This window comes from Phytophthora infestans, genomic scaffold, assembly GCF_000142945.1.
Source record: "Phytophthora infestans T30-4 supercont1.21 genomic scaffold, whole genome shotgun sequence".
Classification (NCBI taxonomy): domain Eukaryota; phylum Oomycota; class Peronosporomycetes; order Peronosporales; family Peronosporaceae; genus Phytophthora; species Phytophthora infestans.
The window spans coordinates 820782-836695 of record NW_003303738.1 but is presented as its reverse complement, the minus strand read 5'-3'; the positions used below and the strand labels follow the sequence as shown (position 1 = coordinate 836695).

Genomic DNA, 15914 nt, shown 5'->3' with positions numbered 1-15914 from the left:
ACCCCGCTACTCTGACTAAAGTGAACCTTCAGAACCAGCTACCAGGCCCCGTTACTTCGATCTCCACGGCCAATCCCGCTTTATTCATGGGGATTGGCCCTGAGATATTTCCCGGGGAACCGGGCTACAAGGATCGCTTGGACCCATCCAGTAGTGGCAGCGTGTCGGGCTCTGGAAGTGTCGGGAGTCTCATCGTCACCTGCGCCCCCGCTTGCCCCAGTGATGACAAACCCGTTTGTGGAACGGATGGCGTCACCTACCGTAATTCGTGCGAATTGGGGGTCGCTGCCTGCCACAATCCTTTCAAGGGTATCGCCAAGAAGTCTGATGGTCCATGCAACTAAATTTGAGCTCAAGCATGCCAAAACAAGATGCCCCATAAAGCTGCTTACAAATCGGTACGGATGAAAAGAATATTTTTCTTAAATCCTTTGCAAGTACCTCGGTGTTAGCAGAAGCTCTGATGCTTAACCGCGAGAGCTCGATGGCGTTTACCCGAATCGGGTTAGCATTCTAGGGTCAGATTTGTGTAACGGAGAAAAAAAATGAAGATCAGTGAGCTATCACGGCTCATAACCCCCCCCTCCATTCTGGTTTCCATTTTGGCTGTTACCCAGGAGTTTTCGGCAAAAACTAAAAAACTGGATGAAATGTTTGAATTGGACCGTCACAAATTTGAATTTTGGTCTCATACTTTGCCCTCAACGTGGTATTCTGAAAAATCTATAAATTACTGTTATAAAATCTAGAAAGACAGCTCCGAAATGAATCTGTAATTAATGTTTTCAAGTCTTAAAAAGACGGCTTCGAAAGACGAGTTTTAAAATTGCGTAAATATGTAAATATAATCAAGTACTTGCTTAGGATAGTGATGTTCAGAGGTACTATAAAAAATGTATTTTTCAGCTAGCCGAGAGCAATTTTCGGCCAGACATAGTTGTCCGAATGATTTATTCGGTTGGTCATTGTCGTCCGATACCTCGTCATAGGGGCTTACGGATGGGTTTGGCCAACCGCGATTTTGTCTTTGCGGCCTCTGGCTTACAGTGGAGGTCAGACGATGGCAAAGGTTTAACACAGCTGAAGCATAGCTCGTGAGAAATGTAGTTAAGTACATGCATCACAGGCCTAAAATCGCCAAGATATTGGAGTCAATATGTTTCGTGGGCATACGTCCCCGTAGGTCTGAACTAGACTGAGCTACAAGAATGTCGTTTAGAATCGATGGACTCAGTATTGCTCGCTTAGCGCCAAGCGCGTTTCCAGCGCCGGAGCAATTACTTTACGGCGTGGCACTGGAAGCTGGTATCTTTAGGACAAATATCGCAACAAGCCCAAGCGGGGGTCTTCGGTAGCTCACCATTTTCACCAATGTTTGGCAACTTCTCCCACCACTTCAGCAAATCAAAATTTAATTTGTCCGTTTCGAGTACTTCTGCGATCCCAATTATCTCTCACATTGTATATTATCTAATAATGTAGAAATAGCAGAAAGCTAAACGCACTGCGAAATGAATCCGAGATTTACTACACCTCGAATATCTAAAGGTTTTTGCTAAATTTTGGGTGTTTGGAGGGAATCCTCTCATAACACATCTTCAAGTCGTAGACTATAGGAGACAGCCCAAAACAAAATGATACTTATGAACCTAAGTACGAATCGCGATTTAAGCACTCTAAACGAAAGCGGGGCGTCTCCTCTATCTTTTGAGCCCTTATAAGCTGCAGAATGCTTAAAACTGAAGAAGTTGTGGTCGCTCAAAAATATTATCTTCATTTATGGGCCCTCGAAATGACGATACGTCTAGGAGTGTTGTGAGCTCAATATTTTTCCAATTTTAGAGATTTAAGTGTTATTTTAAAGCTCTTGTTAAAAGCAATTGAATAAGGGTAGTTTTACAGTTTTTTCGACGGAAGTTTACTATAATTGTAACTGTTTCGGCTAAGTGCGAAAATAAGTTGGCCGACTTTAAGCTCGAATATCTCGATAACTCTAAATGGTTCGTAAGTATCATTTTGCTTGACGTTGTCTCATAGATATCTCCCACTTGCAAAGTAGCGGTAATAACCAATAAAGTATGCAATTGGATCAGGTCGCCTGTGCTCACTCCTACCCACTGGAGCGATATTGAAGAAACAAATTATAATTTCGCGACCCATTTTTCGCAATAGACATTTGGATGTGTAGTAAACCACGGCTCAAAGTGCTGTTCACATACATGTAAGTCAGTGAGCTGCAAGACAACAGTGTGCATTTTTTTGCGGCTCAATGGGTACCATGCTCTGCAACGCTCCGATTGCTAACAAATCGGAGCATAGACTTTTATTTGGATCATATTTCAATCATCACATAAATGGTCAGTTGATCAAATCCCTCGACCCTGTCGAAAGTTGATCAAATCCCTTCACCCTGACGAAAGTTGATCAAATCTGAAGTGACTCGAAATTGTTCTCATGTACAAGTCCTTCTACATGCATTTCTAAATATACAGAAAATTGTATTATCTTTAGTACTCTACGTAATCTACGCGTTCGTCGTTAAGGTGTCTGCACTTCCTCCAAGTTCGACAGGGACAGGGAGATCTAGTGATTCAGGAGCTCGACGTTGCCGTTTCTTCTCTCGGGACTTTGACATATCCTCAATTCGGTTGACATAGCCTTTCGACAGAGCTTGGATTATGGCAACAAATGAAGGTAGAGAAGGGTGTGGGGCTGTTAGCTCCGCGTTTATCTCGCGGTTAAAACGCTCTAAAGGGTTATTAGTACGACTTACCATAGCATCATCCACCTCATGAACATTCCAAACACTAGGAGTGTATGTCTTCAGCCACGTTGTACGAAAATACGACCAAAACCGCTTCCACAACACGTCCGAATACCGAATGCTCTTGGCCACACACGTGTCTCTTATCTTGCCTTTCACAAATTTGATGCCTTCGTCTTTAATCTTCTCGTGCGGAATGACGGTAAGCATATCCAGACAGCCCTTACTCATTGCAATGATGACCTCACTTTCAGGGAGGCTTAGTGCCTTCATCTTCCTCGGCAGGCCTGCTTAAAATGAAAGTAGCAGCCGACGATATCTGCATCTGGAAATTGAAATTGTGCTGCCTTTTGCAATCCAACCTCAAAGTCGCAGACCACCATGCTCGGCTCGACTTTGTCGTCTGCAGCGACATTGACAGCCTCCATCAAATGCCAGTGCGTAGCTTGGGTCTTTGACGTGCACAATGCATAAAATACAGGGACGAATAGGTCCGTTGCATTATTAAAAACCATCACTACCACGCACTGGTAGAATGGGCGCGGGACGCACCTAAATGTCCCGTCGAGAAACAACGTAGTCTGTTTGTACTTCAGTAGCTTGATCAGATCAGGATGAGCCCAACCGACTAAGCGCTCTAGTGTTGTTCCATTCATATAGGACCTGTAAAATTGAAAGAATGGCTGTGTGGTCCCCGATACCAGTGACAGCGGCGGAGCCTCCACAATACCATGCAAATCTGCACCAAAGTTAGCACGTCTCGCTCGGTGAACTCGCTGGAGGACTTGCTCACGTGTAAGTCCGAATTGCACCAGTGATACTTCCTCAGGGTAGAAGTCGTTGCGAATCTGCTTTCAGATTCGTTCCGCCGTCAAGTAAATTCGAGTATAGCCATCACATCAGTGGCCTCCTCCATGTCTTCGGTAACATCTACTCCAGGTAATGCCACTCTACGCCGGTCTATCGGGACAATAATTGTGGCCCACAATCGGCAATGCCATATCGTATCCGACTTGAGCATTCTTCAAATAAAGATTAAAAAAACTAATCCCTCAAGAACTACAGTACAGCACATAAGCGAATCTGTTTAGTCGTACTTTATTTCCTCACATACCGTAAATTCCTGACAATGTCCGTTATCAATACACCGCTGCAATCGCTTCTATGACTCTCGAAGCAAGCTCGTCATGTGTGGGCAAATTCGGATTAGCTCTCGACTGTTGCAGCAAGTAAAGCTCCCGTTCGTCCAGACCAAGAGACGGCACTTGAAGTTGAGTAGGAAGCACAACGTAGTCGCTGTTGATCTCGCAGATTTCCATCATAGTGTGCGCCACCTGCTTCCAGATCTGCTTCAACCCCCTTAAGACACCGGCCACAACATGTGGGTTCACCACAGCATGTCCACGTGTCTCGGGGTGTCGATGACGCGGAGGTGAAGCAAAGAAGATGCGAAGGACGTTGTCGGACGAGTCATCATCCGCTGGCTCCACGACCGCTAGCACCTCAATCTACACCGTAAAAAAAACAGTTAGAGCTCGTACAAACTCTAGCTCGAAATACTAAAAAAAAACATACCGAGAACTGCGATCCTTCCGGCAGAGCAGGCACAAACAGCTTCATGCCAAACTCCAAGCGTCGACGTTTAGTACGTGGCTTCAAGTCACGAGTCTTGGTCTCTTTACTTAGTCCCGACGGCGGACGCTTTTTGTCCCGACCCGTATGCGACCCACCTCTTTTTTCTCCTCGAGAACTATCCGTGCGTTTGTCTCCTCGTCCGCTATCTGTCAAAGAAGATACTGGTGGATCTTGGTTTCGAGCTTTAATAAGCGCGTAGTATTGGAAATCCTCCACTTGGGCCACGTCGACTCCCGGGATCCCACTCAGCGGCATTCGGAAAACCTGCTTACGTATGAACCCATTGGTACGTTCACGTGCCTGTCCGGACGCCACAATAGCACGCCAGGCACTGATGTCAACTTCCATGTTGCCACTCTGTGTGTGTGCCGAGCGGAAAAAGGAGCAAGCATCGGACAGTAAGGCCTCGAAAAACAAGGGCGCCGTCACCTTACTGCCCATATTCTCTTCAAGTACTTGGGCGAACTCTTCCGGTATACTCTCGAAGAAAGGAGCGACCGTGGCGGCCACCATCGCCTGAGAGGGGACAATCCCACGAGACGAGGACGAGCCGCGACTAAAAGATCGCCATGGGAGATGGATAGGCAGAGTACTGAGATTGTCAGAAAGAGGGGTCGCATCGGAAATTGCTGCAATGAGGCCTTTCATGACTTCGAGCGCGAATGTTCGTGGTAGGAAGGCCAAGTCTGGCTTTCCTCTGCTGGACGAGACGAAGCCATTAGCGGTCAACGTGTCGGTCGTCGCGGTACTTGGTGTGTCGGCACTTAATAGCGAGCCACGACGTCCGAACTGGTGTCTCGTATTCGCGTCCCGCAGCAGCTTCAGTAGAGTCGTACACGTGCTCCGAACGCCTTCCAATGCTCCACGTTCAAGTTGCGTCTTAAGAATTGTATCTCGCGAGAAAGTTACACCCGCTCGCCATCGGATATGCAGTCCAGTAAGTTTCATACTGTTTTTGTCAAAAGAAGATGACTTGTCTTCAGTATTCATGTCGGAATCTTCGCGGACAGGAATGTCCTCGACGTCCACGATAACTTCGATCGAGAAGCAGTTGCTGTATGGGATACTGAGCGTGTAGATCTTGGAGCGAAGCGAAGCCCTATGTGGCAATTTCTGGTCACCTTGTAGCTCGTCCTCGAGAGAATCGTCCTCTATCGTACACGAGTGATACTGTTCGATAGTGACGGCTTTCATGCTGTTTAGCGTCACGTTCTTCCCCGTTCCTCTACTGCTCCCCATGGTAGGTATAGTGGCTGCATCAGGATGATAACTGAGCGCTCGTACGAGGCCGAAACGAGGGTGGGAATGCCAGTCTCGAAGCACATCGTCGCTATCTTTTTCTCCAGTCGACGCAGAGCTTGACGCTGATCCTACAGGCGCAGAGGTGGCTAGTTTAGCTCGCTCCATCTTGCACTTGAGACGTGTAGAGCGCGGAGTTACCATCTCTAGGAATTCACTTACACTTGACCCGGGTATAGTGGCCGTCATCAACTCGGTCATGTCTTGTTCCTTCATCTCCAGGAACGACGTGGCGTTGGCGTCCGCTTCTAGCCACGGTAGATACATGTCGCCCATATCCCATCTCGTGAGTATGGGGGCCTGGAACGCAGTACCCTTTGCTTGTAGGAAGCCTCCGGTTAAGTGCGGAGCGGTCTGTGCTCGGGCCAAGGCACGGGCCGACGACGCGCTCGACTGAGACGCGCTATCGGCTGCGGCCATCAAGGCCGACACGTCTGAGCTGTATAGTAAGCCTATGGCATGATCGAATTGTTTCGACAAGAAGACACCACGTCGGCGAGATGGGCCGTGGCCACTACGATCATGTTCACTGTGTGACTCATCGTCGTCTAAGCTCGCGCTGTTGCTTCTGCTGGTCGGCACGGACGGGTGGGCGAAACTCGTGGATCCGGGCTTGTCGGCCAGCCACATGCCCTTGCCGAACCGGGCCGAACACAGTATCAGATATACTTGTGGACTGCACGCTCCGGCCCCTTTGTCGCCGGGTCGTTGCAGCACACGGAAGGCTTCCCATGCGTGTGATTTCTTGCTGGTCGCCACCATCTTTTGTACTATGTTTTGGCCCATGTATCGTTGTGTGGCCACGGCCCGAAAGCCCCAGTGGTGGGTCTTGCCACGCTCCACATGGAACAGACATGACGTATTGGGCTTGCTCGTGAACACGAGCTTACGGTGCTGCGTAACCCGCAGGAAATACCCCGTGGCCGGGTCCATGAGGTACACGGGCGCGTCGGCCGCGCTACGACTGAACATGTGGTCCTTCAGACTACCCTTGACCTGCTCGTACAGCGAGCTGCCGCTTGTACTGGACGACACGACCTCGGGCCGTTGGCTGCTCAGTCGACGTGGCCGAGTGAGCGATGCCTGGCCGTGTTGTGGCCAGCGTTCACTAAAGGCCTTGAAGAGTTCGGCCCGGGCGACGGCCAGTGCCTCGGCCGGCGTTATCTTGTGCTCTTGGGCCTGGCGGCCGACGGCCAGCAAGGCGGTCAACGTCTCCCATAACTGCGCGAAAAAGCTCCATCCGTGGCCTTCAGTGACGACGCTGACGGATATAAGCGTCGGCAACAGTGCGAAGAAGGCGAGCGGCACGGCCGGCGTGTCGGCCACAGAGTCACTGAGCTTGGCCGCCACAAGGAGCAACGCACCGCTCGTCCCGAGAGACAACACCAGTAGCGGCACCTTCGACGCCATGCTGTTGTAAACTGATCCCCCCAAATGGAATCATCAGGTCGTTTGACTGGAAGTTTGTAAGGTCCTTAAGCCTGTAAAAATAAGTTAGCATGACGTCAGTTGAAGAGCCTGTAGGACTTAATCGTTTACGCCAGAAAAAAAACGAATGTGATTACGGTTTCGGGAAAATGATTTAAAAAAAAAAGACACCGTTTATTTTTTTGGTAGCAGACCAGTGAAGGCAAGCTCGCAAGGTGTCCGTGCGTAGACACCATTTTATGCCAATTCTTTTGATTCGGGTATTCGCTCGAATTAGCGAACCGTACCCGTCGTTTCGTGACGCTACGGGGACCAACTTGGCTTCATGGATATAATAGCTTGTACGCTGATCTGGATATTGGCCAAAGCAAGATATTGTCGTCAGAGATATTTTAAAAATCAAGGCTAACTGCATAGGCGATCATAGGAATCAAGAAAGGCCAGCATTTTTGCTGTCTACAACAACGCGAGTAGCTGGGTGATTTTGGCATTTCGAGTACATTCAGCATAATACAATGCCGGCTTGTTAAATTAGATATGGCGTTGTGCCGTGCCATGGGAATCTGCGGATCCTCGATGGCGAGACTAGGAGCTAAAAGATGCGGCTGCTATGTTTGTTAACAAATTAGCGACCCCACCGCAGCAGTAGCGTCTCGATTACATCAATTTCCAAAATTGCTTTTTGCATCCACTCTAAACGCTGAACGGGCGACTGTCGAACAAGGCTCCGTAAAAAAAATAACTCGAAAAATTAACGCAATATTTGTAAGGAAGTGGATAAAGTCACACAATGGGATCTACTTCGAGTCCGGTAATTTAAAATAAAATCCCGAGAAACAAAAATTCCGACAAACAGGAAAATAGAAAACACCCCTTCCTTCCAGCTCCCCCCTCCTCCGTGTCACCCCCTCTCCCCCCTTTCACCCGCCCCCGACGATTTCCCGCCGTTCATTTCGAAACAGGACCAAATTCGACAAAATAGCGAGCGTCGCGTCGACTGGCTCGGGATCGGACGGCGAGAGTGAGCCTGCCGAGGCACGCTCTCCGGAGATACACGTCCCGGAATCGCGGAATACGTCTACGTGTGCTCCCCCGTTAGAGCAGCGCTGTTACACAACGTGGGGTGCATTTTTTTCGGCGTTGGAGCAGTACCAAGAGCAGACCCACCAAGTGTTCCGTAAGCGTACCTCTACAAGTGCTGCATCTAGGAATGATGAATTAGCGAAGCGAGGCAAGCTGACAGAGACGACAAGAATTCCTGATTCGTTCGACAAATACTACCGGCGACTTTGTTGCACGCATGGCTGGAGTCGGCCCAGTCGGTCTACTGGCAAGCGCTCCAACTACTTTGTCAAGTCGACGGGGTGCGAGGCTCAGATCTCGGTTACAGTGGTGTGGTCAGGAGATCATGATTTTCAAGTGAAGATAACCCAGCAGAACACGACGCACAACCACGGCCTCGGACCAGACAAGTATAACAACCACCCTGCCAATCGACGTATAGATGATAAAGAGATGCTTGATTTTGTCGACGAGCTACAAGCTGCTGGAGCAAAAAAGAAGTTGATACTTGCATTTTTGCGGCGTCGCTCAGGTACTAGTACTATCATTTGCTGTTTTCTATTGCTATAATATTGCTGAACTAATCTGTTTCATCTGGCAGGCAAGCAGGTAGCCCTACGTGACGTGCACAACATGGTGCAGAAGCTTAAGGAACAACGCCGAGGATCTACTACTGTTGAAGCAAGGTTAGAGTCCAGCCTTAGAGACTTCTGCTTGCGAAAAGGAAACACGGCTACCATCTACGTGGATGATGACAAGTTGGCTCAAGTAATTACTTTCCAGACTCATCAAATGCGGCGCTTTTTCGAAGCTTTTCCTGAGGTTTTGATGATCGACGCGACTCACAACACTAACGACGCCAGATACAAGCTTTTCAGTTTCATGATTCACGACGTTTTTGGCCATGTAAGAGCGCTTCATCTATCTTTCACGGGTCTGACCGTCTAATGTTGTTCGTTGTGTTTGTTTGCACGGTGACTACTTGTGACTATTGTGGCTTGTTGACAAATGTGTGACTTTTGTGGCGATTTACTGCGGCATTGTGGCGCTTTGTGATTTACGTGGTCGCGTTGTGGCATTTTGTGGTTTTGGTGTGGCGATGTGGCATTTTGTGACTCTGTGGTTTTTGTGTGACTTGTGGCACACAGAGCCAATACGTGCAGCATGCCCGTATGGAGAACGAGAGTGCAGAGGGTCTTTCCGATGCGATCACATCTTTCAAGTCATTTAACGCGACGTGGGATGACGTCCGTGTAATCATCGTCGATAAGGACTTCGGAGAAATTTCGTTACTGCAATCTGCTTTTCCGGCTGCGCGAATTCTCCTTTGTGTATTCCACGTTGTTAAGTATTTACGGACCGAGATGGCGAAGCGTGTGTACGGACTTCTTGATCGTGAAAAGATCGAAGATGCTGTTCATATGATGCTAAGTGCGCAAACGGAAGGCGAGTATGAAATTGGTCGAAAGTATTTGTACTACATCGTGGAAGGGAAACAAATTTTGAAAGATGAAGAAGTACCGGAGCCGGAGCACGCATTCTTACAATACTTTGACTCGAATTGGCACCAGTGCACAGAAATGTGGAGCGGCTTTGGGCGTGTTGACGTCCCGCATTTGGGAAACACAACCAACAATCGCCTTGAAGCAGCATGGGGTCATTTAAAGGATGTGTTGAAGCCAACATTGATGCTGGACGAGTGTGTAGATACGCTAATGTTTTTGCAGTCGATGGCTGAACTTGAGTACGCAAAGAAGATGACGGATGTTGGATATATGCGTTATGGTGGCGCTGATGCTGAATTGGAGAAGCTGGCGAAGGAAGTGAGTCAACATGCCTACCAGCTCGTGGAGAAGCAGTATCGGGTTGCGAATGATCGTAAAACACACTACAATATTATCGAGCTACAAGACCAAGTGTTTCAACCTTCTGCAGGAGGAGATCCAGACCGCAAGTATCACGTCGACACTAGAGTACGTTGGGTTAATTGTGATCATCTTTAAATTCCTGTGAACTTATCATAATGTTATGCTGTGCTTAGACCTATCGCTGCTCGTGTGCATTTATGCGAACTGAGCTGTTACCTTGTCGCCATGTCATCTACTGGCGATTACTTTCCAACAAAAGTCCCATTCCGCTGAAGCATATACACTCTAGGTGGAGTCTGACTAGCCCAGCGAATGTTCCTGTTGACGATGAGCCTGTCAGTGAAGAAAATGTTAGCAGTTCTTTTCGAGTGAGCAGCTCCGCATTGAAGGCATCCCGACACAAAAAGCTCAATGGCACGAGTAAATTTCGTACATCACACGAGACTGCCACGCGTATAGCTGACATTATGAGCCGCAACGGCACACCTATCTTCAAGAAAATGATAGAAGCGTTGCAACGATTCGAGCAGATTGCGATTACCGGAGAAACCCCGGTTGTATCGACTTATTCTGAGTGGTTTAACAAGTTCTCTGAGCTGTATCCACTGTCGCAACTTTCTGGGCTGGATACATATGAAGTTGGGCTAAGTTCGAACGACAGCGAGATAGCACCGACTATTAATGCCACACCAAGCCAGGTGGAAACACTTGATGGCGAGTCCAGAGGCCAAAGTCACTCGGACAGTGTGCCTTCAGGACAAAGTCACTCGGACAGTGTGCCTTCAGGACAAAGTCACTCGGACAGTGTGCCTTCTGGACAAACCAATTCACCAACATTACCGCAGAAGAGAGCAAACAGTAGTGGCTCAAGCTCTAGTGAGGAAACGTCATTCTTCGTCTCAAAAAGTACGAAGAGCAGAGGTCGTCCAAAAATTCGGAAAGCTCAGAAGCAGAAGGAGAAACGACAACGGATGGTGGAGTCTCGTAAAGAAGCCAAGCAACTTGTTCAAGGAACACTAACACCTGTCGCAACGCTCAAGAATGTAGCACGAGTCCTTTTCTCAAGCTTCAGCTACGAATCAGCAAACGAGTTTCTGTCAAGCGTAACCGTGAAAGTTTTAGGTCCAAGGAAACAAGCGATGGCCAAGGTTGTTGCCCCACATGAGTGCTCCAGCGATATTAAGTTCATTTTTACGGATCAATTCGTTGCAAAGTGCCGGCGGCTGCTGGATGAGTACAAGAAGTCACTACCAAACTCGGATCAACATATTAGTATTCGTGTGGCAAAAGTCGGGGTTTTCAGTGAAGAGCAGTTCGGGATCATGCATGACTACTACACGACAATGCAAATCTTTGCGTCTGTTGGTGCCACAGCGGAATGGATAAGAGCCACATCGCTGAATCGTCTCGCAATACCCGCCGGACTTCGTGAGTACGTTGACCTTGACAAAGAGGCCGCTGCGATTGCCATACAGAAGATGATACTACCGCTGACGAGGCAGACGCCATTTGGTAAGGTTCTCAAACGATCTCTTTTGTTTTTTCGTGATGACGAATGGATAAATGATGACTGTCTGCTGCATGCAATGACAACAATTCAAGAAGAGCATGGCACAACAGGAATAATTTCACCCGCATTCTGTGGAACGGTTAGCGTGGAGTCACAGTACACGATAATTGCCGCAACTCAGCCATTTCACGCAAGCAACGAGTATGTACTACTCCCTATCCATCTCAACAACAATCATTGGTGTGGAGTAGTTTTTGACATTAAATCACAGACGCTTACCTTCTTCGACCCGATGCAAAAGGAGGATCAATATGTCGAGTGTGAAAATATTGTCAAGGATCTGTTTTCCGACACGGCGGAGGCAATGATATCAAGACGTGAGCACCGCATGAAACAAAAAGACATCACCAACTGCGGTCCGCTAGTTCTACTGTTTTTCGAGTGCGCTGTGCGTAATTTAACGCTGCCGACAACATTACCGAAGAACCTCTTGCGCTACATCAGATTGCGTTTTCTGATGAAGTCGCTTTTCGCCTAGGTTCAACTAGCGTTCAAGAACGTGTATGTGCCTTTCAAACGAGATATTGAATCAACCTTATGTGAAGCTGCATCTTATAAGTAGCCACGAATATGTCTGCATAACTAGGACTGAGGCGGCCGGCACGTCGTCTCCTTTAAAAACCATAAATGCTTTCGTCTTGCATGCGTGTTCGCGAGCTCGCGCGCCCGTTTTTCGATTCTCTTCATGACCATGCAGCATGCCGTGCTGCATGGAATAGCGTAAGCACTTCTCCACCATGTATCTGCTTTCATGAGTCCATCAGCAACCGCTACAAATCTCCGTGTCCGACCTGGAACCGCGTTGTTGGTACTGTTGGCAAGGCACGAGCTGCGCGGCCATGCCCATAAACATGCTCTTACGTCGACTCTGCGGTGGTCTTGACAGCGCTGTACGACTGGGTGATGCCCACATTGCATGGCTCTCGGGCACTTGGTCACATGTCCAACGCCGGATAGCTTGTTCGAGACCTTCAGCACGGCGGTACAGCCTCCATGCAAAGCAAATCACGTCGTGACGAGGACGTCCCCTCCCCGTGCTACTTGCATCTCGGACGCTTGTTTCCATCGTCTTCATCCGTCATTCCTCGCGCGTCCGCAGCGCCCGCGTCGCCTCTCACTGCGGCAGAAATCAGACTGCGCGAAGTCTTGCGTACAGTCGTGCAACACGACCATTAGCACAACATACGCACACATTTTGGTATGCGCAAGCACGCGGCACGGGCTGAAATTTTTGAAATATATCGGGTAATTTATTTTGATAGTGTGCCCTTTTGTGGCTTTGTGACGCTAGTATTCGCCACACAAGACGGAGTGCCGTGTCTGTGTCACTAATATGCGCTTAAGTACGAAGTCACACTCTTATTGTGTGACTCTAACACTGGTCATTTTTTAAACGCAGTTAGATTTTACCATGCTGATCAACTGGCCAATTCTAGATTAATTCCATTTTGAATCGACAAAATGACACTGGTAGACATGATCGTAGATGCTCTGACCACCAACAGCTCCAGAAGACATGCTAGCGATTCTGAGCTGCTCACTTTGCATTTGCACTTGCTCTACTAGCTCTCAAGCCACCTCCAGCCTCTACTGCCCACCATGTCGCTCTCAAACCAAGACATCTGCGTCATCCTGTTCCAAGAGGAAACCCCGAAAAAGATTGTCTGCAATAGCTGCAGCCGTACCTATCGCAGCGCTCAAGGATTTACCAACCTCATGAACCACCTCCGCCGTTTCCACCCAAGCTACGTAGCAGAGGCGGAGACTGCGCTCGGTGAGACGAATGCACTTCGCCTGCACATAGTGGATGCGCGAGCGAACGACATCTTCCGGTGGGTTGTTTTGGTTGTCATGGAATGCCTTCCCTTTAGCTTTTGCGAGCGTCAGGTCGTGCGTCAGAGCACAAAGATGACCGACATTAGTGAAAAAAACGCTGACTCGCTACATCGTGCTGCTGCACCAGCATGTAGACGGCCGCATTATCGAGGTGCTGCCACTCAAGTTTGGCATCGTCCTTGACGGGTGAACGTGTGGAGGTCGACACTACGTGGCTATCGCTGCTGTCTTCGACGACAGCTCCTCCAGCAAACCTAGTGCACGTAAGGACGACGACGTTTACTTCGACGATTTGGACTGGCCATCGCGCCGTTTCCTACTGCTGGCGTTCTCGCCAGTCGACGACGAGGAGGACTTAGGCGCGCAAAGCCTCTTCGATCTAATTGCCGACACATTGTGTCGGCTCCAACGTCCGTGGGAGTTTGTGCTATTCATGGTTGGTGATAACCGCAGCGTAAATCAGTACATCGGACGTCGGGTTGGCGCCATTCCTCTGATTGTCTGCACCAGTCACCGCTTTAACCTAGCGATGAATGACTTTCTGGTACCAGACGAGCCACTACCGACTCGTGTCCACGCACTGATGAAACGGCTTACTACTATTAAGTGCCGCAAGATGCTGCGAAAGCTAACCCATCTGGCTCCAGTGATGAGAAATGCTACTCGATGGTCCAGCGTATGTGCTATGGCCAAGCGCTACACGGAGTTGTTGCCGCTCTTACTAAAGAGACTGTGGCTCTGTCTCTGACTATCGCCTCGAGAGCTATCTTTTAAGCCGGCGCGAGAGCGAGCGAGTAGCGAAACTGTGTGGCGACTTAGAGAAGCAAATGGCGTCACAAAAACTTTGCAGAAGTCGACACTGACTCTCTCCGGTATTCGCCGGCTGCTCGACCATGTGTTAGCGAAGTATTCGCAGCTGGGCGACCGCTTGGGAAAGGCTGCTACCATTATCAACAGCCAGCCACCGGAGTCAGGCATCGTCAAGATGCAACGCCACGAGGCACTTAGCCTTATTGCTGCAGGAAATTTACTTGGATTTTTTATGGTAAATATTCCACAGTAAAATGTAAAACGTGCATTTATTCTGGGTTTTACTCCGCCCCCCCCCCTGCAGCATATTAAATCATATTGCTTGGGTTTACCAGTAATTATTGCAATTATTGTAGTAAAACCAAGCAATATGCTTGGGTTTCTCGCAAACCAAATGATTCGTTCAAAATGAAATCCTCACATTTTGGTTGAGTAAAAAGGGTAAAACCAAGCTTATTGCAGGGTTTTAGTGGCAACGGCAGCAATAGGGTTAATGCTGCCGAGCGTTCGGCGTGTGCGATGTTCAGGCTGGCTGATGACGATCACAATCAAGCCGAAACGCCTGAGGAACGATCGTCGTTCGCTCGAAGCGCGTTCAAGAGACGCAAGTCAAATCGGCGCCAACGCTACATGAACGTCGGTTTTGTTCCGCCAACGTCAAATGAATGCGAGCGGTTTTTCTCTGCTGCGAAGTTGGTTCTGACAAACCTACGCAAGAGCATGGAACCAGAGCGGCTGGAGGCTGTAATGATATTGTCAATAAATAGGGAGCTCTGGAACATGTACGCTGTCGAAACCGTTAGACACCGGCTCGGTCAGAATGATCGCGATTAATTCAGTAATTTATTGTTTGCAGATTCTAAATACTATCAATCTGAGAATTCAATTTTACGGAGCCCTGCTGTCGAAGAAGTTGGGCTTTTGTTTGAGGTCAAACAGACGTCGAGCGCGCAGGAGGCAGCAGGCAAGTCAACGTCAGCGCCGACAGATGAAATTGATGCCGTTCTTCAAATTGATCTGACAACGGACATGACTCCGGATCGAACTGGCAACAAACATCTACTCGCTTTTGTTGACTTTGGATCAAGCTTCAATCGTAATTACCTTCTGCAGTCGAAGAAAGAGGCATCCGAGCACGTGAAAAGATGAGCTTGTATCTGTATTTCAGCGCCAGGACGGAGTCACTGTGAAGGAGATTTACACAGGCAGAGGTGGGGAGTTTCAAGGGCGGTTTTTTTGCGTTCCTAAAGCGACGCGACATTCGGCAGCGGCTTACACTTTCAGACAGCTATTTACGATTGGCAAAGAGGTAAAGATGCACAGAACGACCATAAACGCCAGTCGCTCCATGATATGGGGCGTCGACGCTTCCAGAGTGCTTTTGGGGTGACACCGCCAGATACGCCTTTCAAAATAAGAACCACCTCCCACGGCCAAGCCCTTTACTGATTTGATGCACTAGTGTGAGCACAAATTTTGATCCCCGATTTACTCTGAAATTTACGAAATTTAGTAGAGAAATCTAAATATTGATGAAACGTTTGTCTTCGATTTTGTTTCACCGCCAGGGTCTGTGGACCTGTTTTGCGTCATAATCGCAGCTATTACGACTAAAAGACACATCAACACGATTTATCAATGA

General features: G+C 48.5%; 1 protein-coding gene across 1 annotated transcript; it reads right to left on the bottom strand.

The window, feature by feature from the left end:
* Positions 1–3857: 3857 nt before the first annotated feature.
* Positions 3858–7108, bottom strand: PITG_11895 (uncharacterized protein; the record flags this gene model as incomplete). The annotated part of the gene is made up of 3 exons (XM_002901326.1): positions 3858–4272; positions 4340–5085; positions 5182–7108. 3 exons carry the CDS (start codon positions 7106–7108, stop codon positions 3904–3906), a joined length of 3042 nt encoding a protein of 1013 aa, XP_002901372.1.
* Positions 7109–15914: the final 8806 nt, after the last annotated feature.